The following is a 27,751-nucleotide window of genomic DNA, read 5'->3' as shown; positions in this document are numbered from 1 at the left end:
TTGAAAATAGTATTTCTTTTTATATTTACGAATATATCCTATTAAATTTCATACTCATATGTTCATATTATTTTTTATAACTATATTACCCCTACTAATTTATCAAACAAAAAATATATATAATATTAACTGAGAGTAATATATCTATATCAGAATTAAAGTGTTTATAACTTTTTATAGTTAACTTATGAAAGTTTAAGAAAATTCTCTCTTAAATTTTTTTTAAATTACTTACATATATCTGCCATAAATTTAATATTTAATTTAAACAAAAATTTGATAATATATAGAGATTTGAATTCTATCTCCTATAGGCCATGGGGGATGAAAATCTAATTTAAATTGAACTTTACATCATTGCCTAATTATATCTATCACATCAAAAAATATCTAAATGGAAAAAACGACGTGCCACCCTAGAGTTAGGCGCACCAAATCTTTTTGGACTGGTATATACCCCTTCCTACGTAATGTGGTTAGAACCTGTACCTCAAAATGTATAAAAACTGATTATTATGACCTAATAGGATGCTAGTTTTTATAAAGGTGTTGAAGTATTAGCCACATTTTAAACATAGAAATTTCTTTAAATAAAATTCCCGAATCCACTCGAATCATCTGATTTGAGGATTCCAAAGAGGGTGTTCTAGCAGAATGGATCGGTCTCATAATACATTTCTAAATTAACGAGTACAAAAGACATGTAGAATGGGAAAATTTCCCTACTAGGAGAGAGAAGGAAACAAGGGAAACTGAGCGCAACCCAAACCATGATTATATGTGCTAATATATACATGACCTCATAAAAATTGGCATATAAATTAAAGCCAATCAACATACAAAAAAGGGGGGGAATGGAGGAGGCCGAACTACTCCTTGTTGCTAGATGATCGATCTTTCTTTTGCCCACCAAGGATACGAGAAATCTGCAAACCTCTACTGAAGGCCTGATTAAATAGCATTCTTGTTTGGAACTCCGAAACAAACGGGAACCAAGCCAAAAAGGCAATCGGCACAAACAGGAGAAGACCCAGGATGATTTCGTAGCCTCTCGCTAGCGCCTTGACTGAACCCCAGATTCCAGCCTTTTCAACAAGAGGCTTACAAGCTTGTGCAATCTGAAAAAGGCCACGCTCATAGTTTTGAGTGGCGAAATCAAGTCAAACTAAACTACAGCAGAATTAAAAATCACACTTAAAAAGCAAATTTGTCCAACAGTTGAACTCACCAGAAGCAATCCCCATCCAGTTGGCATGAAAGCAAGGATGCAAACGAACATGTCTAGTACCGTCATCCGAGGGATGGCTATTAATATAATTATAATGGAAAGAAATGTCATAAATATCAGACCCTTTATCAGCCGAAAAACAAGCTGGTAGTGTGCGCTGAATCTCTGTCTACCAGAAGATATCATCTGGGAAGGAGGGAATACCAATAAGAGAAAATCACAAATATAATTTTAAGACATTATATATAAAATTATCAGATAGAACAGAATCAACAAATACTCTAAAACTAATATTATTGCAATCCCAGCAAGCATAATATATTAATTGAGATGATTTATACTGGATTGCATGGAATGCTGACCGACCTTCATGACACCCAATATCAGCAAGATCACAAGCCACGATGCACCATAAACCTGAAAACGAGTAAGAAGGATCACACAGTGAGATGCACTCATTTTACTGCACATGCTTTAAAAGAAGTCATGACAGACAAAAGCCAGAATGCATTGTAGATGAGTTGGAAGAAATAAATACCAGTACGCTTTGAGTCTTCTTTGTTATATTCAAGTGGTAGACAAGTCCATATTGGTAAATGAAAAAACGTAATGCGAGTAATATTTCAAGAATGATCCCACGTTTCCCTGAATGCTTAAGATGTTCCTGCTCCTTTTCCCACCATGATTCCCAACTTTTATCTTGTGACACGCCAATACCCCCACGGTTGCTGATCCACTTATTCCAATCAGTCCAATCATCAACAATTTTTTGCCACTCAAATCCTGAAGGATTGAATAGAAACGGAGCGAAAAGCCAGGTGCCCACCATAAACCACATGGAAACAGTGATAAAGATGTATGCAACAGCCCCTCTGTATGACTGACCAAAGATCTCATATACAATAAGCAAAATCAACAGTTCTAAGCCCTTAACAAAATGACTCCGAGAATAGAGCCTATAGTTGTCAGCAAATTTTGCATGAAAGACCACAAATCCACGACCTGTAGCTCTATATTCTGCACCTCCGTGAAGCAATGTCCTTCCATAATAATGTGTCTTGGTTCCAAGAGAAAATGTAAAGAAAACTGACGCCAACTGTAGTTGCATAAGTATAAATTCACTTAATGCAGTTCGGAAGCCTCTTTCTAAACCTATTTCCATCATCATAGGCAATGCCATCAAGAAACCTAGTTGAACAAAAGACTGGGAAGCAAGTGCAACCTGAAGAGGCTCGTTATGTATGAACCTTTTCCCAGTTGCAAGTGTCTCATCAAGCCCACTAAGAACAAGATATAGGCGCCCATATAGGAAAACATATACTGTCAAGACCGTCAACTGCCAAAGAAAAGAAAACCAGTTTAAGTTCATGGCATGGGTTAGCTAAATACATGTCAAATTCCAGGGAAAAAGCGTGCATGTCATACCATAGTACTGAAGTAGAAACCCACGGTGGTAAAGTAACAGGACAACATCCTAAAGAAATCAAAACGGTGTCCAAGCCTATAGATGTCACGACTCAAAGTCTGCTCGCCATTTCCATTTGCTATCTTAGCTTCAAATAGTGAGATTTGGTTAAGACCCACATCTCTTCCCTTGCCAATTTGCATGTATTCATGATGAGTGACATTGCCTTCACGTAGTGTGGAATTGAAACCTGTCACACAAAAGGGATAAGAGAACAATATATATTCTGGGACAAGGCAACAAATTCCAAACTAGAGCAAGCTATTGTATCTACAGACTTAATTACCTGCAAATATGTCCTCACTCAAATTGATAATCTTCGAAGCTTTGCTTACACCACCCCTTGTTAGGTGGAATAGTCTATCAAAGACATCAGGATGGCCATAATGAAATCGAACCCTGTAAATAGCAATGAGAATATGAAACTGCAACTAGATGATGCAAAATATCAACAATAGGAAAAAAAGGCATAACCCAAGTAAATAACAAATGCACTAGAAACCATCACCACCGAACATGTCTTACGAATCTTTTACAAGTGAGCTTGCCCACGGCCCAAAAACAGAAAATCTTAACATATGTCAAGTATCAGGTGGGTAATCAAAGTCATTGATCATGAAATAATTATGCTGTACATATTTTGAAGTACATAAGGGCATTTCTAATCCACATATAAACTAAGTTTTTCATTTTCTTATCAGGTAAAAAACAATTTTATAATATTCTCATATCAAGTGAGATTAATATTAAAACTTCTCTCATTTGGGCAAGACAGTTAAAATTGCAGTTTAGGAGTACATTGCACGAGGAGTCTTTGAGAGTATCAAGATATGGAAATTATGATATGAAAAAAGTGTAAGTAATGCTCATTTTGATAATTAGATGGGCTAATATATTAGAGCAGCAAGAAAACTGAACAAGTCAATTGCAACGATGACCGTGCCGTAAGAAAAGGAGAGAAAAAGGTAAAGGAATACTCGCCATCACCGGAGCTCGCGTTGGGTGCCCTAGCCAGAGAGAGAGAGAGAGTGAGTGAGTGAGGGCCCCTCGATCTTTCTTCCTCCCTCCCTTGGGCTAGGCCATCCAACGCAAGCTCAGGCGACAGCGAGCAGCAATCGGCAATCTGCGAGCTCGATGAGAGGTCGATGGCATGCGGCGAAACTATTAAGAGGGGTGTCGTGCGGCACCCCTCGTGCCACGTGTGCCGGTATACCGCCGGCACGGCCATCCATAGTCAATTGCATAAAAAGGTTGGAAACTTAAAAGTACAAGTTGCAAGATTCAACAGTTAGTGGACTCACGGCATGATTCCATATATCCATATGATATAACATTAAAAGGCATGTAAACAAACCGTGCACTACAGAAGCAACTTCTACATATTATGTTTCTTGGCATGGCATTTATGGCACCAAGGTAATTCCACCAAAATTTTATTTAAACTATGACGACTCACCTTAAAGGATTGGCAAGTACACGTTGTCCAATAGTTACAAAACTGGTCTCCTGATTTGACATAAACCATGCAAGAGAAGAAACACTGCACAAGATATCAGATAAAAGTCATCCGCACATTTCATAAGAAACGAACTTAACAAACACAACTTGGCTACAGAGAAAGCTAAACCACCTAGCTCGCCAACTCTTAGTAAGGGAGCACATGAGCATTTAGAGCACCTACCTCCCAGTAAATATATTTTCCCTAACACCAAGTATTGATGGATATCTGACACCGTCGTGTTTCTTAAGAAACTCTTGCAATAAATTTCTCATTTTGAAGGCCTCCTCCATGTAATGCTCCTATAGTATTTTGCATCAGATAAGGAAGGGTGAATATAAATATTATATCACAAAAGCAGAAGCAAGAAAATCCTCTACCTGGTTCATGTCTATGGTCTGCAAGCCTTCACCTCTGGTGAAAATAATAGCATGATTTTGATTCTCAGGCTTCCCTTCACCCAAAATGGCTGGGCCTGGAAGCTTTATCCGATAAATCACCTAGGTAAGGAAATTCAAAAGGTCAAGAAAGTTCCTTTGATACTCCAAACTCCCACAGAAAAGTCATAAGATAAACCAAATGTCTGAATAGAATATTGGAATATATATATATATATATATATATTAGAATATGCTTGCAATATTGGCAACATTTCGGAACACCACCTCCTTCATCATCGTGAACATGCTGAAATATGACACCTAAGTGAACAATTTTGAGCCTTGAACCATAGCCTAATGAGATCATACTAAGATGTGCACAACTTCAGACCTAAACAACAATTATATGTAAAAAACTTTAGGTCACCAAAACTATGTGTCAAGAATTACGCAACTGTTCCGTTAACAAAAAACAGGTACTCTTTTATATCATGTATGCCCTTTTACTGTTTTTGATGGCAATAAACATCTCTAAATATGACAGGTCACTAATATTGTCGTTTCTCCTCTTTTTCTGAAGATGGTGCTAGTGACTGAAAAGAGCAGCAAACTAGTTCACCAAAAGAAGAAAAACACGCACCTGGTCAAGGTTTTGCACTGCTTCTGTAGAATCATTGGTCAAAGCAGCCTTTACTAATGCAGAATAGTAAACCTTCTCTATCTTTTTAGTTCTATCTTTGCTGGGTTCTTCAACTTCATCAATATAAGCAACACGAAGAGAAGGATATCTGCAAAACATTGTTGGTATGATTATTAATTCCTTATCATACAGTAATGATGGACTATCCTAATAAAGTATCTACCTGATAGTTAATTCTTGAGTATAAATGCATGTATGACTAATCTAATGGCCATGCGAGCTACATGATATAAGCTCCCATGTGACTAAATGGGTGCACAATCTAGCTGATTTCGTACCAAATAGAACAAGTTTCAGATAAAACCAGCTTACGTTGTCATGAGCTTCAGTATATCCTGTGCACGATGATCGCTGGAACGTTTCTGAATACCATATTGCTGGCATGAGACAACATATGTGAACTTCATATCAGCAACAGCTTGGCATTGTGCCCACAAAGATCTCCCGACTTTTTCTTCAGATGTTAATTCAGCTGCTCTATAACCTTCCATAAGATCTGAAGGAAAACAACAAGAAAAGTACACTTGAAAAAGTCGCAAAAAAGAAGAAGAAAGCAACTAATTCTGAAGTAAACCACTGATAGTTCATTATTTGGTTACCATCATCTTTTGCCATATCAAGAAAAGCCTGAAGTTCCAAAGCTTTCCGATAATACATCATACCTCTGACTGGAAGCAGAAAAAAGTGAAAAATAGGAAAAGTCAAAAACAAGAAAAGTGAATACCCACACTAAGAATCAGATAAAATACCAGTTCTTGTCAACGTCTGCCCCCTATATGATGCCCATAGACGGAGTTCCTCTTCTAATTCTTCACTACGACGAAGCTCTTCTTCTGTCTTGCATTCTACCCGCTCAAGGAAATTGGTCCATTCATCTATAAGAGCAGCACATGACAGGTGAGTTTCAGGCACATATGTAAAAACTGCCACTGAAACCACATAATTAATATCAATCTATTCAGGACATGAAAAGACCTGGATAAATTTTCTGCAAATAGAAAAGGATGGAAACTCCATCCTCATTCTGCTCCTCCAGACCTTGCAATGAAAAGAGAACATCCTCCTTGTAGTATGGGGTCAAGACCCTGCAGCAAAGTTATTCCAACTCATCAAATATAAAATACAATTTGGAAATTAGAAAGAGAATGACAATCCAGGAGATACTATACAAGATCATGATATAAGACTTCAAAACTTAATCAGTACTATTTGCTAGATAGGGAAGAAAAAGAAGACCATAAGATATATTACTCAGCAGTCACCACTCTAGGAATACAGCGGACCACAAGATCATCAAACTTTAGAAAAAAAAGATACTGCTAAAACAAAGTTCAAATCTTCCAATTGTCTTTTGTTATATCTTTTTTCACAGCTTGATAGCACAGAAGCAACGAGGTGACCTTGTTTAACGAAATACATGAGAAGCCAAAGTATGTACTGTTTTTGGAACAAACAAGGAGGCAAAGAATATAAACAAACAAACTACTCACGCTAAGGGTGCGGGTGCAAATCCAGGAAATAACAAAGTTGAAAAGAAAATTTGCAAGCATGAAGCAACTTACGAGAATGATAACATGTTACGGACTTTGGGAGCGTTGGGCATGTCCATAAACAAAGAGTTTGAAAAGAAAGATATACGTCTTCTGGCATCCAGGTTGGATGGAACATCCATTGCAGATTCCTTTACAGTGAGAAGCAAATAGAGCCTTTTGATCTGAAATGAAGTACAATCAACCAAGCAATTGAGCAATATAATCGCATATTACTAACTAGCCTTCTATATTTTCTTCAATCTATACATGTGTATGAACAATTTTACTGCACAGTGTAAACGAGATTTAAGCCTAAAATACAAGTGCAGCGGTCCTGAAAAACTAAATTTAAAAACTAAAAACTGTTGAATGTGATCTACAAATTGGAAAGTTTTACAGCCACATATGTAAACTCTCCAGTCATATTCTCTGTGCATTTTAATTATTCATAATAGGGAGTATAGAAAAGTACAAGACTACAAGGAACTAGTGACTACCTTTTCAGTCCAAGCAGCTGTTTCTTGCACAGGAAATTTGATAGCTCGTGCGAATAACTGATACTGTTGGTCTAACGGTGTTATTCCCTCACTCCTTCTATATGATGCACCATGCATAGAATCCAGAAGACTGCAAAGATTGTGGAAAAAAACAACCTTTCAATCATGGAGTAGCATTAGACTATTTTCTACTCTTTCCTCCACTGAACTAAATGAAATTCAATGCAAGATTAAATACAATGTATGATAACTGCAAGTTTGCAACTATGGAAAGGTAAAAATAATTACAATATAGCTTTAAATTACAGTCCAGGTGAGGTTTCTTCTAATCACCTTCCATTCATAAGGCATGAATTGTGGAACCAAAATCCAATATGGAGGATCAAGAAATTTAGAGTTAGACCTACGCAGCTATGCTGTATGAATCCAAAGATCTGGCAATTTGGAACTAGATCTAGTGGAAAAGGATGCCTCCAATTTCCAAAATTGAGTACAATATGCCTGTTAAGCCTACACATGTGCCTGTCATGCCATTCCCATGCGTGCACCTATACTCATGCACCTTACCCTAATATGTGTACAAGTTACTGGAGACCTGAAACCAGTGGATAACCTCCAAAACCTACAAGAAATATTTAACACAACACTGAGGCACTGCTTCGCCTTCTAAAACCCTCAGATGATACATTAGGTTGGAAGAGTGATTTTCAGCACTTTATGGTTTCATCCATGTTTTTAAGTCTATTTTTCTCAAATACCTTTGGAAGAAAATTTTAAGACAAGAAAACTTTAATGTTACCATTTTCTGACATTCTACAAAAGAAAACATGGTAACCAATATGAAGGTTTAAAACCGTCAAATAATCTATTAATTTAATTGATCTAGAATGGAAAACACTGCATCAGTGTATGCCATGTGGTAACAGGTTATAGCAGTGGACCGACAGGAGACGCGTGAAAATGTTGACCAGAATATGAGTATATGACACAAGCTGCGCCACTGACAAGACAATGCTTTCTTCTAACTATGTACTACAGATTTTCCCGATAAACTAACTAAACATGTAAGTTACACATACCAAGAATATCACCTGCAATTGTACTCTATTATTATATCTTATTAGACAAGCCAACAGAAGATCAATATTTTCATTCACGGAACTGAATTATGAGTTGACTAAATGGATAACCCATTCAAATCCATTACCCTACAGGGGACAGAAGTTTCTTTGTTTTTCTTATTGTTAAATCACCACAAGTGCACACCTCCTAGTGGAACTAACAACTTCAGACTTTACTCGTGACTATCTGAACAAATGCAAAATTGAGCTTTGCAGCTAAAATATTAACATATGAGGCAAACAGGCAAAGGTGTAAAAGAAAAGAAAATTAACAATTCATGTATCTCACCCAGGGAGTTGTTCATCCATTATATCCCTTGTCACCACCTCAAGCATGTCTTGGAAAAGAATGATAACTTGACCTGTATCTTCCTCCTTATTACCCATCTACAGTAACATATAATAGAATGAGGTAATATACTGGTCAATATTGAAAGGAGAACTAAAAGGGCTATTTAAAATTTGTACCAGTAACACAATTAACTCAACAAACTTGTTGTAAAGAACTGGGAGAGCCCTCATGTTCAGGTCCCTTATCAGGGTGTCCTGTTTTATATGCACATCTACTTGCTCGAAAATCTTATTTATGACCCTGAGAAAGAAATCACAAATGATTAAAGCTAAAAAAATGCACGAAAATTGTTGGAAATTTTCCAATAAGTAAAAAAAGAGGGGGTAAAAATAGCTAGAATTAAAATAAAAAATGACCTAACAAAAGAAGAACAGAATTAACAACTTACTCATTCTCACGAGAACCATAAACTAAACTATTTATGATATTCTTAAATGACAAATAGCACTCTCGAATAGAAGAGAGCATATAACGATCTGAATATATCCTTTTCTTCAGTTCACGATCTTTTCCATCGCTATCTTTTGCCATATCCAGTGCTATTGGGATCTAATAATCAAGTCATGGCACAATCATGTGAGCTCAGTAAGCAGATATTAAATTGACACTAGAAAATGCAGACGTATAAGAAGCGTAAGAACCACAGGGGAAAATATGCATAGAGAGAAGTAATGTGGCAGGATGGACCTTGCTAGCAAGTAAGAATGGAGGCCACTGGATGATATCCAAATCACGATCTGCTGAGTACGGAACAAGCAACAAGTCCTTTTCTCTACACTCAATTGAGCATTGCTATAATCTATTAAGTTCAAAATGAAAAACAAAAAATAGAATATGCAACCTCAATAATATACCTGTTACTTATTAGATCTTCATCCCGGAAACTAGTGATAATATTATTCCATATTTGAGCAAACCTTGCTGCCTCCTTCTCTTTGTCACTAGCAGGTGGCTATGAAACAATCAGGAGTAACTTGTTAGGATATTGACATCAAACTTCAAACTACTGTCATCTAGTAAGAAGATAGACAGGTTTCAGTAGTAAACAGATAATAGGCATAGGGTAGATCCAAACCTCAGTAATTTTGCTAGATAAAGAAGCCCGCAATCCCTTCCTTCTTGCTTCAGACTTCTCAATTGGAATCAAACGAGCATTGAAGGCACGAGGCAAAGATCCAAATCGGGATCTTAACATTCCTAAAGTGCGGATCTGGTCAGGGCATATATAAATGCATCAGTACACTTTGGTTGCTACAAAATAAAGAAGCACAACAGATCTAGAGTTTACAGTAATAAAAGTTTAGTGGTCTGACTTGACAAATATTTATCGTCACTAATGCAAGCAACAAGATATAATAAATGCAGGGGCTAATATAGTGAATACAGTAGAAATTTACGAAGTACAATATATGATGTGTATTGGTTAGTCTAGTGTATTTAACAAAGAGCAAACAGAATAGTGTCACTCCACCAACCTCACCAAGACGACGACAAGCCCCATAAATACCACCAACTAATGTTGAGAAAATTGCATACCAAATCTGGGTATCCATGAAATAAACCTAGAACCATCCAATTAGCAGAATTAACAAGAATTCCAAAGAAAGAAGAAGGATAAGCTTGCACGATACCACATGAAAAGAGCACATACAAACATAATTGGAGCCCACAGAGTAACCACAACTCCAATATTGTTGTTGGCTGCAAGTGAGGAATAACCAGATAGTTAAATTTAAGAACATACAGAATTAAATTCTAACACGAGTTTATACCTTTCGGAAAAAATTCATGCCATTTATAAGTTCCAATGGATTCCCTCATGATATCCTTTGTTGGCTGAACAAGAGGCTTGATCTGCATTGAGAAATTCGGTATGCAAATTATCAGAAATAACCAAATAGCATGAAACTTCCAAAAGAGGAACAACACTGATATTTACAAAGAAGAAAATGTAACAACCTAATGATGGGAATGCAAATTTAGAGATTAAGATTTTTTCAAGGAAACACAAATAGGGCAGTTTTTTTCATGCACGAAGTATCTGCATAAAGAAATTCTGTCGGCAGACTTACCCATGAGTCGTTCAAATCAATTAACACATGAGGAAGTTTACATACAAAGAGAATTTAATGAGCCTAAATGCTAAACTTAAAGTTCTCCAAAATATCCCGAATGTTTAGCTTTCTTTGTACTGGTTTGAATTGTAACTCTAAAGATGTCTCTAGAGTGAATAAACAAACATGGAGTTTCTGTCTAGATATATTCAAGTTCTTTGTTCCACCACTAATCTTGTAAAAATATGTCATTTGTGAGGAAACATTGTCTTTTTGGGTTGGGCAGGAGCACAAAATGATTAAAGGCTAACTCACTCAGGTGAGTGTAAGGAATGTATAAAGTCATCCCTAGACAGAGAGAGAGACATAGGGCAAACCCCCCTCCCAAAAAGTAGAATTCCTAAAGGATCTCACCAGATTGGCTGACAAATAATCCTTAGCCTTCTATTTGCAAAGGAAAAAACCTACAATTGAAATTTGAATGAACACAAAGGAATCATTTCCACTAAATAACCCTTTAAAATAGATTATCTCTATCTAGCTAAAGGTTCAAAATGAGTCTTCTTTCAGTTTAGAATAAACAGCCAGTTTTTTCCATTTTCTATATTTTTCAGAGGCAAAAAATTTCACCTGTACAGTTCTACTAACCATCAGCCGACATCAAGAAAGGAATGTAAATGTACCTCAATGTAGTAACTAAATGCCAACTTTGTTGCCAGGAGAAGAACCCAAAATAAGGTATACCTAATATAACAGCAGTTGATTAGTATTAAGAACAAAAGTGAGAGGGCTGTGATGAATAACAAGTATTACTTACTTGAAGAGGGAGAATGCTCCCTCATGCATTCCTCTTCCAACATAAAGACGAGGCTGCCAATATGTAAAGTAGTCAAAATAGAAGTGCTAAATTGCCAGTGTTACTTTTGCAATCTTAAAATTAGGTTATAACATTACCTGAGACCACCACATCATCAGTGTTATGATCTTAAAGTTCGATCTTTCAAGAAATCGTCTGAGGAATGGAAATAGAAATAGTAAAGCAGCAAGCATATTCGGTGACAAATATATGGCCACAGCCAAAATGTAAAGTGCCGGCTGATGCTGACCATCACCAAGCCAACTTTTGATTGTTCTTGCTAGACCAGTAGGGTTTTCCCATGTGTAGGCATAAGTGACAGGTAGAATTATAACCCATGCAACAGCTGAGAAGACCTTTAGAATATATCTCAGCTTAACTGCAAAAGACATACTTCTTCTTGCTTTCCAGCTTAAAATTATATCAAGTACAGCTGCAGTAGTATATTGTCATATAAAAAAGGAAGATGTATATCAATAAAATGAAAAAAAAAAAAAATCTGATATTACTCCAGTCCATAATCTGTTAAAAAGCTATTTTTCCCTTATTTTATCAAGCGAAAAAAAGAGAGGCAATTTTCAGTCCAATCAATGAACCATTCAGGAAGACAAGTTCACGGTGAAATAAGAACTGCTCACAAAGAGTTTAAGGTGAACACAGAGAACTGGCATGGCAAGGTTTTCAATCAGCAACTAAGATAATGGCTTACTAACAAAAGCTTAACTTCATATTGTAACTGGATGTAAGAAGAACCAGAATCTCACAAGCTAAAGCCTACTAAACTTGGTATAAAGAGTCAAAGTATTTTTCCTTTCCTCTAACAAAGATGTATATCAAGTACAGCTGCAGTAGCTTGTACATCAAATTAAGGTGCTGTTATTTATATTTTTTTTATTCGGGTATAATTTGGAAGAAAGACCATAATAGCATGCCTACTACCTTGCAGGTTATCAGTTCAACCAAGTACCTAACTTCTTTTTATTAGTCATCTAGCTTCCTCTTATGGAAAAGCTCACACTGTTGTAGATCCAAGGTAACAGTGGCAAGATATTAGCATATATATGCATAACTAGGTCCTAAAAAAATGTATGCAACTTTTTTATGAGAACAATAACACAGGATCAAGTACAAAGAACCACCAAAAAGAACTGGAAATTTAGATTTAAAGTTATACAGAAACTTCCACCAAACTCACCTTGCACTAACTTCAGTATAGCAGCAGTTATAAACACACTCAAAACCTTTTTAAATACTCCCGGATCAAAGATGTCACTCGGTGATCCACCATTCCAAGCAATTATAATCATAGCCTAATAACAAAAGAAAACAATAACCACCAAACGAGAAACAAGAAGAAAACAGGAGGGGGGAGGTGGGGGTGTGAACAGGATAAAATGGTAGAAGAAAAATTAACCTGCAAGCTTAAAATAAAAAAGCCCCACATCCTATCAAAACTTCGAAAAATGTGCCAGAATGAGCGTATCTCGACAAAATTTATCTTTCCAATCCGCCGCTCACCATCAGCTACCTTGTTCTCCTGAATTAGGTATTCAATTAAAATAAGGAGACAAAAAGAAAACAAATGCATATCATTTATTATAATAAATGCAAACCAGTTTCACCAGAAATAAAAACATAAAACAATTTGGCAGATCAATTGATTGGACTTTGTGACAATAAAGTTGAAGTGACCTCAGTGGAGAAAGCATTCCTTGTGAAAATAGAAAGATATAACCATACAGTAATGTAGTCAACAAAATAAGAAAGAATGCCTTCATCATTCTCTTAAATCATGACAAGACTATATAATCCACCTTCTTCCCACTGTCGCAAATTTAAACTACAGGCCTTACCATTTTCACATGACACATTCTGCGACTTTAAGATATCAAGAAATATTCAAATCGGGATCATGTACTTGTGCCATTTTAATTATTTCCAAGGCACAAAAAACTAACAAAGCTTTTAGCCAGAAGTAACTTAAAGCCAGTATATTTGAAGTTTAGAAAATATTGGTGTACTAGAATTAGGACTGCATGCCACCCATGTATAAGACTGATAAGTACAGGTTACGAAAATACAGTAAAATAGTATGAACCATACATAACACAAAAACAATAATGAATAGTTAACTATTGATTTAGACCCCATATGGATCTAATTCAAAAAAAATTAAGGAACACTATTCTAAATTTATAACTACGCATCAAATTGTTCCTTCTCCAGATTAGAAACACTATTCAGCCAAATTACATATTATATCATGTATAAACTCAATTTTTACCCTTAATTTGACTAATGTTATTTCAAAAAATTCTCTTCTCTCCCTTACCACCCACCTATCTCACTCCACATACCAAAAGTTTCTGCTCAATTTTTCCACCTACCTCCTCTGTCTCCTTCCACTCACCTATCTCACTTTTTACTCAAGTATGCATTGCATACTTACAAGTAGATATTAGTAAGTACTCAGTGCACACATAGAGAATCGTAATATGCAGTCATTACATACATAGAGAATATTAATATGTAATCATTGCATATATAGAAAATGTTAAGATGAGCCATCGTATAAATAGAGAATGTTATTTGTCTCCATTGCATACACAGAGAATTTAATTTACCTCAATTGCATCCATAGAGAATGTCAATTGTCTCCATTGCATACATAGAGATTGTCAATATGTAGTCAATGCATACACAGATAATGGTCATACATAGAGAATGGTAATGCACATATGGATGCATGCATTGCAAACATAGAGAATAATACTACATCTATTTATTGTATGTTGGTTTTGTTCATCTGTACCATCAATCTACTTTATGTCATATCAAAGAAAATTTGTGTAAATTCATAAAGGACGAGCAAAAAATTACTTCTTGTTTATACTTTTACATCAACATTATGTCACAACAAATATAGTTCTTACACCACTATTTTAGCTTATAACCAAACATCAAATTACTCTACTCAAGATAAGAGTTACAATTTAAGAGTAAAAAAATCTAGAATAGTTACTCTAGATTTTCTCTTAATCACAAACCAAACAGGGCTAAGAAAGTGAAGTAAAGAAGAAATAAAAGGACAAAAGTTGAGCAAGTAGGCCTCGAAACATGTAACTATTACCTAAATGAGAACCATATTCAGTAGACAAATGAATTTCCAATGAACTGAAGCCCACAAAACTAATTAAGACTGGAAGGTGTCTTCCAAATGGCTGAAGAAATTTTTGTTTTTAAACCAACAGATGAATTTTTGTCAGCCAATCCGATATGATAATTTTTTCATAAGAATAATGTCTTAAATAGGATTCCACCACCAATGGACCTTTAATAGGCAATCCTACTAATTCTTTAGATCAGAGTAATCCTAATCATCAATTTATCCAAAGTCTTTTTTGGTTAAAAGATGATAGATTAACCAATTGACAATTGTTTCAAACAACTTGTATCCACTGATTGGATACTTGAATTCAAACAAATTAGTTATGCACACAAATAAAATCAAGCATGAACAGACTTAAATAAGCTAAAAGAATTCTCTGCCCTGAACGGACAAAAAAGTTATTCAGCACAATGAAGCTCATAGTATAAAAATATAAAGAGCATCTTAGTGCATGAGGCTCTTGCTATTTGCCAACATGAGGTCTAGGGACGGCAACTCAAATAAACAATTTCGTTGATTTGCCTGTCAAATAACATGAAGAGCTATTCAAGCAAAACTATTTACTCACTCCGTTTGGTTCACGACGAAAATCTGTAGCCTCACAAAAGAAATCAGCGTCAGCTCTCATGGGCCAGCCTAAGCGAAAGCAATCAACTGACCTGCAACGGTGCAAAACATTTACATAATACTTTAACAAACAAAGCTAAATCTATTCACAGTTAACCTAATGCCTTTTTTTACCAAAAATATTCATTCAAATCATCATAGTTCCTCCAATGTGAATGCTTTGATATCATTCTCTTGCTCCTCTCGGCTTCCTACAGTGCAAACATGTACAACCTGATCAAGCATGTACAGGAGCAATATGATGAACTAACAGATATTATACCTTTTCAATAACTTTGTAAATGGGAGTGACAACTTTCTTGAGGAAGGCTTCTTCATCACCACCATATGCTGGCTTTATATTCTCACCAGTCATGGGACTTACATTCCCCGCAAGCATACCATAGAGTTCAAACGCCATCTAGCAAATAGAAATCAAATAAGCAAAACAACTCTAAAACATCAAGCTGAGGTAAGCACAGTAAAGTTGCATAAAAGGGAACTCATAATCATGAGCAGCACATTTTAGCCAGAAAAATAATATGGGTTTTGCAGACTAATTATCCAATAGTTAAACTAGTTCAACCCACAAAAGATCATCTAGAAGCAAATTGTTGATAATAGAAAACCTCCCCTACAGTCTGCAGACTAGATTCTGCTCTTAATCCGTTCCAATTAAGAATGTATCGGGAGTTCAATCGATCTAGACTTCAATTCTGAATTTTATGGTAGTTAGGCTAGGGCAAGCATATAATATGAAATTGGTGGCGGATTTGGGCATATGAGTAGTCTAAATCGATGAGAAAGCCGAGAGGAACGTGTTGGTGGTGGTTTGGGGAAAGGATGTAGTTAGGGCAGATTGTATAGATGATGATAACTTAGTAAAACGAGAAATGGGATGATGGAGAAGTTGAATCGTTCCTAAGAGTCAAGGGGGCCAATCAAACAAGGAGGAAGGAAGCAATGGCATCTCTAAATCAAAGCTAGATTAGACAAAACTTAGAGTTTAGAAAGAAAGAGAGAGAAATAAGATAAAAACTAATAATACTCAAATAATCAATGCATGATGCAATTCGGACCAGATCGGGTGACCTCGAAAGACATTGGACTCAATGGATCAAGTCTAGTTATCTTATTTATTATGTTTATGTGGTTTACTCAAAATCTTAGTAGGTTAGAAAATTATTTAATTAACTAAATCGAAATCTACGCAGTTTCAGTAAAATATTTGCAAGATATTCTACAGACGTCATAATGAAATCAAACCAGTTGGAGAAGATCGGTGATTTTCTCATCTGTAACTTTCATATTCGAAGTTTTTACCGATTCGATATCTATCTACAACGAGATGAAGGTATATATCCAAGAAGATACGAAAGACCGATTTATTTGTTCATAACTTTTTAATTTAATCTCTATAAATAGGGTCTTATGGCTTGTATCTTAGTAATGCTTAGAATGAAAGATCAATTGGCTTTTGTCCTTGCATCTCTCTCAACTAGGCCGCCGGCCTCTACATCTCCCTCCTCCCTCTTTACCAACCAGTGCCACCTCTTTCGTTAGTAAGGTCTCGTCTAACTTCTAATCTCCCTCTTCCGCCTATTCCCCTAGTCCCGTAGGGTAGACTTATTTTTTCCCCTTCATCTATCTATCTTAACCATCTTTACCTCCCGTATAATTTTCAACTTTATCGCTACCACAGTTGTAGGCCAATCATAGCCTTCAAACATCTATCGCATCCACATCCGCAAGCCACCACCACCATCTATTGCCGAGCCACTTCCATTGACTACTCGGCCTCCACTCCATCATCAACTTCATCTTATACCTAGGAGTCTGTGCCTCTACCCACGGATCCCTAATCCCATGCAGACCTAATCTCGTAGGTCTGACCCTCCGATCTTTGTCTACCTTTTCGAAAATATCTTTCGATCTACAAATCCGATTTAGTGAAACTAGATTCATGAAAAAAGTTCTCTCAGGGCTACCTCGTATCAAAATTTTACGTTGATCTAACGGCCAGATCCTCCGAAATATCTCTCAAAACTTCCGTGCAAATTCTATCCAGAATCAGTTGTTTCAACACCTATTTATAGGCTAACCCACGTCCTAAAACAATTAAAGAGTCTTAAAGCATGAAAAACACATAACGAAATCAAGTTTGAATCAAATTCGTCGTTGGGCGTTCGGACGGCATCAAGGGCGAACGCCTATGATAGCCTTTTGCTCTCAGATTTCAAACGCTTGAGAATGGTGGTTTAGACTGATTTTTGGTCTGTATTAACCCACCATGCTTCTCTCACCTTACCCTCAAAGTGTAAAGTTAAAAAAGCGATTCATGATATTCGTCTCGAACTCCATATCGCCTCATTCGTCTTGCTGCACGTGTTTGGCTTAGGCCCACCATCCTCACGCTATATAGCCGCACCACACCACCATTCTGTTGAATCATTATCCACATGCCATTAAAATGAAAGGTTACCAATCCTAGACTTTAAAGCCATTGAGTACTTAGGACAACATCGGCTCTTTGTATGGTAAAAGGATACGAGTCCACCATCAAATTATGGCCTCTCTACTCGGCGATGTAAATTATTCATCTTTAACCTTGTGCCATCGTCGATTGCCACTTCAATCTCGATAATAGGTTCCACCTTTAACCCAATTTTCTCCATTAATCGCTTATCTAAAAAGTTATGTACACTCTCTAAATTGATGAGGATATGTACACAATGGTTTCTGACTAAGTCATCTACTCGAAGTGTCCTTGGTGCGATGGTTCCCAAGTACACACGCATAGAAGGTTTGGCTTACACTTCTTCCACGTACCCTTCTATTGTCTCCTCTGGTCTCTCCTCGTCTCTCTCATCATCATCATCTATCTTCTCATGTCCATCAATTAACATTACGCTTCCCGTTGGCCCTATGACCGAGTAAAATCATTCGTCGCAACGAAAAGACACATCCATTGTTACAAACAGTAGGTCTAACGCCTCCTCTCACATCCATTGAGATTCGTAAGAGTGGTCGTCGTCCAAACTTTGTAGCAACAACACTTGATCCGGCAAACGAACTCCCCGTCATCTAGTTCAACAGCACCGGGTACCTCGTGTCTCAATTGGGCCCAACAGTCCGCATCTGGTTTCGAAGTCCTCCATGCTTCTTTTCCATGATCAAAGCATCTTCATAGACCTCCTCCAAGGTTCGTGGTCGAAATGTTTGAACATTCGCTTGAATTTCACTCTGCAATCCTAAAAATAAAAGTGTTTTACAATCATGAATCAAACCATGGTGGAAAGCAACGAGTACTAACTCCATCAAACTTCTCTTGATATGCAAGCACGATGGTTCACTGAACTGTCTTAGCAAGAAGAGCATTAAAATCTTCATAGCCTACTGCCCTATATTTTTTTGTGAGGCCAGAACTAAAAATTCCCCGCTAATTCAAGTTTCGGTGTTCAGCAACGGCTTAATACCAATGTAGGATTGAACTCTCGAGGTGAAAATTTACAAGCAAGACTTTTTGATCCTTCGGGGCCCTCTGATAATTAAAAAATTACTTTGCACGATATAGCCAATCAACCAAATCTCCGTCGCTGAATTTTGAAAAATCTAGCCACACCATTCGCCCTTGGATCCCACAATCGCCATTCGAATTGTATCATCGTCCAGGTCTGCTCTAGGGTGGTCGTGGCCCATTCTATAGTGGTTTCTTCTTTCTACCTCATCTCAATGTGGTTCAAGGTCCAGCTCCTCAAGCCAATAGTCCTCTTCGTCAAAATTCTCAAAATTGACCCGGTTCTCACGCCTGTAGTTGACCGGTTCTTGAAAACAATTGTTTGCTGCTCTAGCCATACCTGGACGGGGGGCAGCAAGGGTTTTATATTCTGGGTTGGAGGTATTTGAGTCTTAAGGGGCCGATGGTGGGGCAGAAACAGTCGAATTCGACATTGAAGGCCTCAGTTATGGTGTAGTCGGATTGGATAGTCCAGTTGTGATTAAGTCCAGCTCCTTGACATTTCTTTGTGATATGATTAACAGTTGTCTCATCATGATCTCCATCGCCATAGGAGGGATTTTGGTGTGGCTTGGGGATATCATAGTATCCTCCAATCTCCCACCAATTAAATCTTGGTTTGCAATAGTCGTGTCACCCTCCATGCAAATTGTTTCTTACATATTATTTCTCGATCTTGTGTTCACCATTGCTAAAGATCCAAGGTGGTCCAAGGTTCGCCCGGCTCTAATACCACTTGGTACGTTCCGATTAAGAACGTATTGGGGGTTCAATCGATTTAGACTTCAATTCTAGATTTTATGGTAGTTAGGTTGGGACGGACCATAGAATATGAAATCGATGACAAATTTGGGCGTGTAAGTAGTCTAAATCGATGAAAAAAACGAGAGGAACGCATCGGTGGTAGTTTGGGTGAATGTAGTAGTTTAACAAACAAAATTTGTTAACATTGCTACTGCAGAGATGATCGTCAACATCTGTAACATACTAAAACTTCAATTAGACTTTTCAGTTGTATTTTCATCAAACAAAATTACAAATCTACAAGAGTTAATTCTACCTCCACTTATCAATAATATATAGACAACAAACTGTGGATTTAAAATTTGGTCAAATTTCGAACAAACAACTAATGATACAATTAAAAAATAGTACAAGTATCTAGGCTACTATTTTGACATGTACAAAATCATGGGCCAACACACTAAAAGTTTGAAGATGCAGAGAAAGAAAAGGGCTAGGTTTAGGCTGCATACATGATGATAGATGTAGCAAAGGCATTCTGGCATGAATCTCAAGTTCGCTGCCTCACCCCAAATGAGCAGATAAAGACCCATATAGAGAAGCTTACGTTGTTGCACTTCCTGCTGGATAGTTGGCAGCCTATAATTTAAGCAATTCACTTTTTTAAGTAAAATGAGGAATCTTAAGAACAACATGTAATTGTAATTATGTACAAGATAACAAGCATCAACCATCTCTATACTACCGTAGGATTTCATATTTGAGATCCTCACCATAGACTACTTTTGCGGTTCAAGTATTTGCACCACTTTTTATAGTTCTTAAAGAGTTTCTTCATCACGTCAGTTAGTGCACGATCATCCAACTGAAACAGAAAAATTGCGATGAGAACCAACGGAACAAAGAACAAAGCACCATTATGCTTTCCTGTATGATGATTAACATGGATGAGAAAAGAAACCTTTGGCTGTTGATCTGGCTTTGGAAACTGGCGTATGTGAACATTTGCAAGCAACAGTATCAGATGCTCTCTTTGATTAGACACATTATCTTTCTGCAAAGATTAAGAGAATTCTATTCTATTTAATAATGTTATCAAAGGGACATAAAATTTGTTATATTGATCCTAACAAAGCCCATAAACAGGGTACTACCACAAGAATAATGTAATACTGGAGACTGAAAGATAGGCATATTTTGATGGTTTACCTGAAACCCAAACATAGCCTGAAGCCAGTCAAGAAGGTCCAAGTTGGTCTTTTTCTCAGGGTCCTTAGGCCATGGTAAGCCCCTGGTATTTCGGAGGGCAAAAACGGCAGCTCGAATCTAATAAAAATAAGTATTTGAGTAGGCCCTTTTACCTAATGAGCAAACATTTCATAAATATAGGAAGCAGCAAGTTATGGCGAAAGTAACCTCAGGATATTGCATGATAGCCTGATTTGCACTGTCAGGGTCAAGAGGGAGGATATTGTAAGGGACATAAATTTTGGTCTTCTCCTGTACTTTAGTATGTGTTTCCAGTACCTGAATAAGTAAATAAATGTAGATAAGGCATAAAGTTTCTTCAAAATCAGACCTATAGATACATTACGAAAAGCTGCCACTACTGACCGACTGATCAACTTCAAGAGATTGTGTCTGATTGACAGCTTTCAAAACCTCAAACAAAACGGCAGCAGTTTGGTATGCCTTGGTTAGTTGAGCACTGAATTCAACATAGACCATACATAAAAGCAATGTCATCTATAATCAACCAATTGTATACTGCCAAAGAGCAAACTCCAGGATTTACTCACCGATCAGCTTTATCGGCAGCATTTTGAAGAGCTTGAATATACTGCTTATAATAGTGTTGATAGTAGCTCTGCATTTCTCGAGAATCACTCTGTTTAACCCTTCCTTTTAAAGTTGGATCATTCTCCTAATAAGAGAAAAATGCAAAATTAAAACAAATACCTATATATAGTGATAGTGCAACTAGCCAACACTGAAGTACAAGGAGCATTACCCTTTCTAGCCTTTGCAGAAGTGCAGTTTTAAATTGGCGAACGCCACGACCACTTGAAATAGGGTCCAGCCGATGAGCTTTTTCAAAAGCATAGAAACGACCTGTGTTCCATTGACAAAGATGGTGCTTCTCAAAAGTAACCCAATGCCAGCAAAAGCGTCACTTATAAAATCATTTAAAGATTTACTTAATGGAACTACTATGTGCTATTGATTAGCACAAGAGCCATAAGCAATGTTATAAAGGACTGCACAACATGAATTGACATCGAGATGAGGCATACTGATTACTGAACTTGTGCTAAGAGGTAGAATTCAAGAAGGGCGAAAAAAAATTTAACAGATGGTGTATTTGAATAATACAAAAGGTCAATAGGAGTTATAGGTTCACATACTATAACCTACCAGATCCCCTCCTCCTCAAAGAACAAATTAAAAATCTAAGGAAAGGTCAACCGTAAAATAACACCATGCAAGTGTAACCAACGATAAGAACACAAGAGAATAGCTCAAATCATCCAATAATCAAGACGATAGCGAGAGGTTCCCATGGATGAGACTTACAGAGGTAAGCAACACGAGCGTTTTTGGGCTCAACCTCGTTGGCCACACGAAGGATCGGGGCTATCTCGTTGAGGGATGAAGGGACCACCTCACTGTCAAAAATCGTCTCCCCGAGATTCCCCGCCGTCTGCGTCCGGATAAGCCGCCGGGGCCCCTGCTGCTCCGGCCCCCTTCTAGAAGAAGACATCTCTTGCCCGACCTTACCAAGTTCGCCTAGAGCATAACAGCAACCAACCCTTAATTGAACCGATTTAGAGCAATATATAAAGGAAGGAAAAAAGAAAAAGGAAGAAATACTTTTTCTTTGAACTCTACTGCAACAATTCGAGATATCCGAGCCTTGTTAGCGAACTCATCAAAATCACCAAGAGAGCTCCAACACGAGGCTAAATCAGTGATCAAAACCCTAGTGATTCAGTCCGAAACAGCAATCAAAACCCTAACGGTAGCCATTTGAACCAACAAACCGGGAGGAATGAGGGGAATTACCTGGAGTCGGAGCACTACAAGTGGCAGCTTGAATAGAGGGGTCGAAGAGGAGGAAGAAAAAACCCTAGCTCAAATAGAAGTGGAGAGGAATTAATAGGGTGAGGAGGAAGAAGGACGAATGATGAGGACTGTGCTGCCACTTAAAGCAATGTCTTGGGAGAGCGACGCCAGAGCTAAAAAGAAATGGTGACGAAGCCAAGAAAACGCCAGAAGTCAAGTGGGGTCTCTCGCCGCGCTGCGAGTGAGCCGACCAGCTTTTGACCAAATGGGTGAGGCGTTGGGGTTTATTACGAAATTGCCACGGACCGCTGGATTAGTACCGATCTCTTTATAATCGGATTCGTTTGACCGTTTGTGATTCATCGCCGGTCTATTTGCATTGATAAGGATCAAGTACTGGACCAGCAAAAATTTGCAATTTGGCACAACATTGCCCACACTTTAGTGGATTTAAATAATTTTGTGATTAAGACCCCCAACTATTTATAATTTGACTCCTCTTTTTCTGTATAATTTTCATTTATCAACTTATTCTGAAATATAATTGTCTAAAATTACCATTATAAAATCCAAACTTATTTAAGAAAACTATTTTATTAAGAACATTTTAGGAGTGGACATAAAGCCGAGGTGTTAATTACGAAAATAACTAAATCACAGGGTATTATTTAAAAATTCCCCACGTCCTCTATTAGAACCGACGTCGGAACGGAGGGCAATCTTGTAAAACTGAAAAAATCGTGCCGTAATCGAGGAGCACCACTCGAGGGCATTGTCGTCAAGATTTGAATTCAAAAGTGGCCAAAAAAAAAGTTTAAATTTTTTGCGTGAATTGTCCGCGTACTTTTCGAGCAGATGGGAGGAGTAACCCGTTTTGTACAACGGACAAAATTAATTTGCCTTGCGGCTGCCCACCCTGGTGAAATGACGAGATCACCCATTTGCATGGACGGAAATTACCGGTGCCTTTTGTGGTCATTTTACGAGGAGGTTAATGTTGTTATTTTGGAGAAGTGCAGTGGTATTTGTGTTGCGCCTCTCTGGTGAATATTTAATATCAGCCTTGGTAAAGGAACCTTTACCATCTGGCCTGGGACCCGCAAATGCGCCAATGCGGACACTACACTCTCAGTCGCATTCTCACGTTAAATACCTTTTTATATACAATCATCCGCTTGAAATATTCTAGGCATCTTTACATAAATTTTTTAATTTAAAATATCTGAATAATTAACTAGTTCAAATGTTACAATTTTTATATGATCATGGCACTCAAGGAGCCCCTTCCGTTGAGCTAAAGCTTGAGGCAACGCAATGACAGGTGAACTTGAGGGCGGCTAGAAGTAGAAGATGATGTTACTGAGATCAGTGGCATCCTTTTATCCATGAGCTTATCTCGGTCGAACAAAAATGACATATTGTACTGGTATGGCATCTCATGGAGCTCATAGAGAAGCAGAAACAATCTCATTTTCAGATGTGAGAAGTCTTGTCTGAGGAAAGTCATTCTATCAGTGGAATCTACTATCATGACTTCAAGGCGGATTTCTTCTTGGATTCTCTTGACTGTTCCTACCTCTTTTCCCTTTGACAAGCTTATGGAGTTTCCCATTTAGGTTGGAGACTAAATGGGCTGACCGAATGTTGTATGGAAAGGTACTAATGTCGGAGGAATTGAATTGGGTTTAGTAACAAATCTCTCCGACTATCGCATATGTAAAGTCGTCCTTTTGGAGTACTACGGCAATGCCATTCACAGTGAAGCTTTAGCCCTCTTGAAGCTACTCAAGGAAGTTAAGAAGCTTACGAATGTGAAGAAAGCTTGGTTATTCTCATATTGTTAGAAGTTGGTCTGCATGATAATAGGTTCTAGCCAAGTCAAAGTTGAGCGGGCAGTCAAAACCATAGTAAAGGAATGTTCATTGATCTTATCTCAAAATCATTTTTTAAATGTCTGCATTACCAGTAGAAATAACAATGTTATAGCTAACAGCTTAGCGTATTTTGCTTTCGCTAAGAAAGTATGTAACGAGTGGGTCAATTCCCTCTCCGAATTTTATTGTAATTTGTCTTCAATCTAAATAAATATGTCAGTCGAGACATCAGTGAAATTGGTGATGATGTGAGAATGATGGTGGCTGCATCACGTTCAATACAAATGTGAGGCAGGTGAGATGGACAATAACAAGATACAAGACCATGAAGAGGACTGCAAATAAGATGGATGACAATAAAATAAAAGACTGTTAAAAAGGATAATAAAATGGACTACAATGTAGGAGAAAAGAAAAGATAATATATACAATAAGAAGAAAGAGATAAAAAGGAGGGAGAGAGACTAAACCAATGATAATCTCACTTAGACTCTCTAAATTATTATTATTTTTCATATATACTTTATGATTTTTTCATTACCTACGCACACCTCTTAAATTAAGAAAAATATTCCTATCTCTTTAAAGTAACAATAAAATGTAATTATACAAACCTCTAAATTAAAAAAAATTAAGATCAAGTGATGTACATAGTAAAGAAAAATAAAAATATATGTGCAAAAATTAATAATAATTTAGAAATTTTAAGTGAAATTATTTTAAAAAAAACACGAGGGGAGAAAGTTTCTACTTTCCCGAGCCATTTGGCCAGGGAATAGGAACGGATGGTAAAAACTATGCAAAAGAAGGAAGAAAATTCTGAGTTTTTTGACCAAAATAACTCTATTTTAATTTTTTTTTATTAAAATAAAATACTCCTCAAACTTATTACCAAATAAAATATAATTTATTATAAAAATAATAAAAATATTAAACTAATTAGTATTTTATCTCTAAATAAAAATACTAATTGGTTCAATATTTTTATCCGGTCCTAAAACACTGAACCGATCAACATTATATATATATATATATATATATATATATATATATAAATCATTTTAATTTAATTTTTTAGCTGTCAAGGAAAAAATTGTCCGCCAACAAAAGGTATTTTTAAATATGCTAATTAATTTAATATTTTTATGTGAATTAAATGTCATTTAGGGATAAGTTTGATGAATAATCTATTTCAGTAAAAAGAATACAAAAGAGTTCTAATTCGGTCAAAACCCGAAAATTCACCTGAACCCACTCGAGCGCTCTGCCAGCGCCCATGACTTTTTGTCACTTGGATTCCCAGCCTAATGCGTAATGGTGGGGACACTAAATTATGTTTTAAAGTATTTTTCAATCCTTAGTTTGGTTTTTTATTTTCTTCTTCTAAGTGAAGCCCGTGGGCCAATCCAAGATATAGTCACGTCACAGCACTAAGGTCTAAGGTTAGTTCCAAGATCTGGGGCTATAGAAAAGCATTAGCAACATCGTTAATAGTATTCCTATTGGTTTATTTGGAGCTTATGGTTCAGATCAAATTATAATTATTAAAACTTTCATCCAACACTAACAACGATTCATTGACGTTAATATTTTTTGCGTTCCTTTTGTCTTCACTAAATATTTAAATTTGAGGTACATAAATGTAAAAAGTTAAACCAAACCATTAAAAGTAAATTATAAAATTTTAATTTTGTTAAGATACTTACTGGAACGATGCTCCTAGCTTTTATTTTATTGTCGTAATGCTAAGTTTTATTACGTGGAATAGAAAATGAGCTAGTAAAGCAAATAAAAACAAATTATGTACATGATAAATTATGTTACAATAAAGTTACACGATTGCACACGTGACACGTCTTAGCATGTTTTTGAGCTCAGATCTCTCATTTTATCTCAAAATATTGGATAAGGGATAAAATGAGATGAGAGTAGAAGAAGGCTTTTTGGGCCCACTGAAAACGAACTCAGCTATTGGGCCGGGCTCCGGCTCAGTCCTAGAGCCCAATACGTATTAAGGTGCCCCCTTTTTATCCATAATATTTTCTTGGGTTAAATATATTTTACCTCCCTGTACTTATACTCAAAATTATTTTACCCTTTATACTTCAAAAAGTCTTAAATCAATCCTTGTGCTTATGACTAAAGTGAGACTGTTAATTTTTCCTATTAAATTTAACTAAGTACCATGGCTATTTTAGTAATTTCCTGCGTTATATTAAAATCTGTATTTCTTCTCTAATAAAGGAACATTTTAACGTTATTTAGTTAAGTTTAACAAAAGAAAAACTAATAGTTTTACTTTAGTCATAAGTATCAGAGACTGACTTAAGACTTTCTAAAGTATAGAGAGGCAAAGTGATTTTAGGTATAAGTATAGAGGGGTAAAATATATTTAGCCCTATTTTTTTTAAAAACCTGAGTTAACGTGTGCGCGAAGATTTTACATCATAAACTAATACACCTAGAAAAATCTATCTTAAAATATAAACTTTGACATCATAAACTAATACACCTAAATAAATCTATTATTATTGTTGTAGACGACCAAACAATTTACAAGATAGCTTTCCAAGCGAAACGAGTGGCTAAAACTTACAATAAAAAAAATTAGACATCACTCCTAATTTTTCTTGGACTTGGGCTTCTATCCATATTAATATTACTATAAAAGTATACCTAGCTTAACTGTGGTCACAGTTAATCCACGGGATAATTGACATGATAATTTAACTTTTAAATAAATTTATATTTAGTCTACATTGAGTTCACATGTAAATGAGTAGATTCGTCTCACCCAATTATCGAATAATTTATGTTCATATTTATTATCTCAACTCATGTAACTTATTTATGATTCGATCGTAATAATTATTTTCCGATACAATAACCCAATTATAATATAATAATTTAATTACGACATGAATAATCTATCTATCACTTAAATAACAATTCATAGCACAAAAAATTATACTTATAATATAAAAATTCTTTATGTCTTGAATAAATCTAATGACTTAAATAAATTTGATAGAGTTGTATTCAATGACCCATTTAATAAATAAATCCGAACTAGACCCAATATGAATCCGACTAAC

The 27,751-nt window shown here is 36.4% G+C and overlaps 1 protein-coding gene across 2 annotated transcripts; it reads right to left on the bottom strand.

Annotated features, from left to right (window-relative positions):
• Positions 1 to 644: 644 nt before the first annotated feature.
• LOC140800711 (callose synthase 3-like) lies at positions 645 to 23,011 on the bottom strand. Of its 2 annotated transcripts, none has more exons than XM_073155504.1 (44): positions 22,783 to 23,011; positions 22,591 to 22,699; positions 22,294 to 22,506; positions 21,731 to 21,831; positions 21,519 to 21,643; positions 21,334 to 21,427; positions 21,136 to 21,246; positions 20,929 to 21,045; positions 20,681 to 20,773; positions 20,493 to 20,584; positions 20,232 to 20,358; positions 15,742 to 15,879; positions 15,594 to 15,670; positions 15,421 to 15,511; positions 13,098 to 13,220; positions 12,879 to 12,993; positions 11,782 to 12,116; positions 11,645 to 11,697; positions 11,511 to 11,571; positions 10,546 to 10,627; positions 10,425 to 10,474; positions 10,249 to 10,335; positions 9,849 to 9,983; positions 9,628 to 9,725; positions 9,461 to 9,545; positions 9,162 to 9,322; positions 8,890 to 9,013; positions 8,711 to 8,808; positions 7,301 to 7,430; positions 6,834 to 6,985; positions 6,247 to 6,356; positions 6,021 to 6,146; positions 5,871 to 5,939; positions 5,584 to 5,767; positions 5,212 to 5,359; positions 4,572 to 4,691; positions 4,375 to 4,493; positions 4,150 to 4,233; positions 2,980 to 3,092; positions 2,654 to 2,883; positions 1,767 to 2,564; positions 1,595 to 1,645; positions 1,229 to 1,414; positions 645 to 1,118 (listed from the first exon to the last, which is right to left on the bottom strand). In XM_073155504.1, exons 3-44 carry the CDS (start codon positions 22,478 to 22,480, stop codon positions 870 to 872), a joined length of 5,829 nt encoding a protein of 1,942 aa, XP_073011605.1. In that variant the 5' UTR covers positions 22,481 to 22,506; positions 22,591 to 22,699; positions 22,783 to 23,011; the 3' UTR covers positions 645 to 869. The 2 variants fall into 2 exon arrangements, with proteins under 2 accessions (XP_073011605.1, XP_073011606.1); XM_073155505.1 differs by having other exon boundaries at positions 22,591 to 22,679; positions 22,783 to 22,918.
• Between the last annotated feature and the right edge of the window lie 4,740 nt (positions 23,012 to 27,751).

Source organism: Typha latifolia, chromosome 14 (assembly GCF_019914945.1).
Source record: "Typha latifolia isolate L0001 chromosome 14, TyphaL0001v2, whole genome shotgun sequence".
NCBI lineage: Eukaryota > Viridiplantae > Streptophyta > Magnoliopsida > Poales > Typhaceae > Typha > Typha latifolia.
Note: the sequence above shows the minus strand (reverse complement) of the source record. Positions and strands in the feature narration are given on the sequence as shown.

Excerpts from the sequence above, each read along its gene's own strand:
- LOC140800711 (XM_073155504.1), bottom strand. The coding sequence starts at position 22,480 with ATGTCTTCTTCTAGAAGGGGGCCGGAGCAGCAGGGGCCCCGGCGGCTT. Across the intron at positions 13,221-15,420 it reads TTCGTCGTGAACCAAACGGA|GAGAACAAGGTAGCTGATGG; the intron begins GTGAGTAAATAG and ends TACCTAATTCAG. Across the intron at positions 10,475-10,545 it reads GCATGAATTTTTTCCGAAAG|CCAACAACAATATTGGAGTT; the intron begins GTATAAACTCGT and ends CCTCACTTGCAG.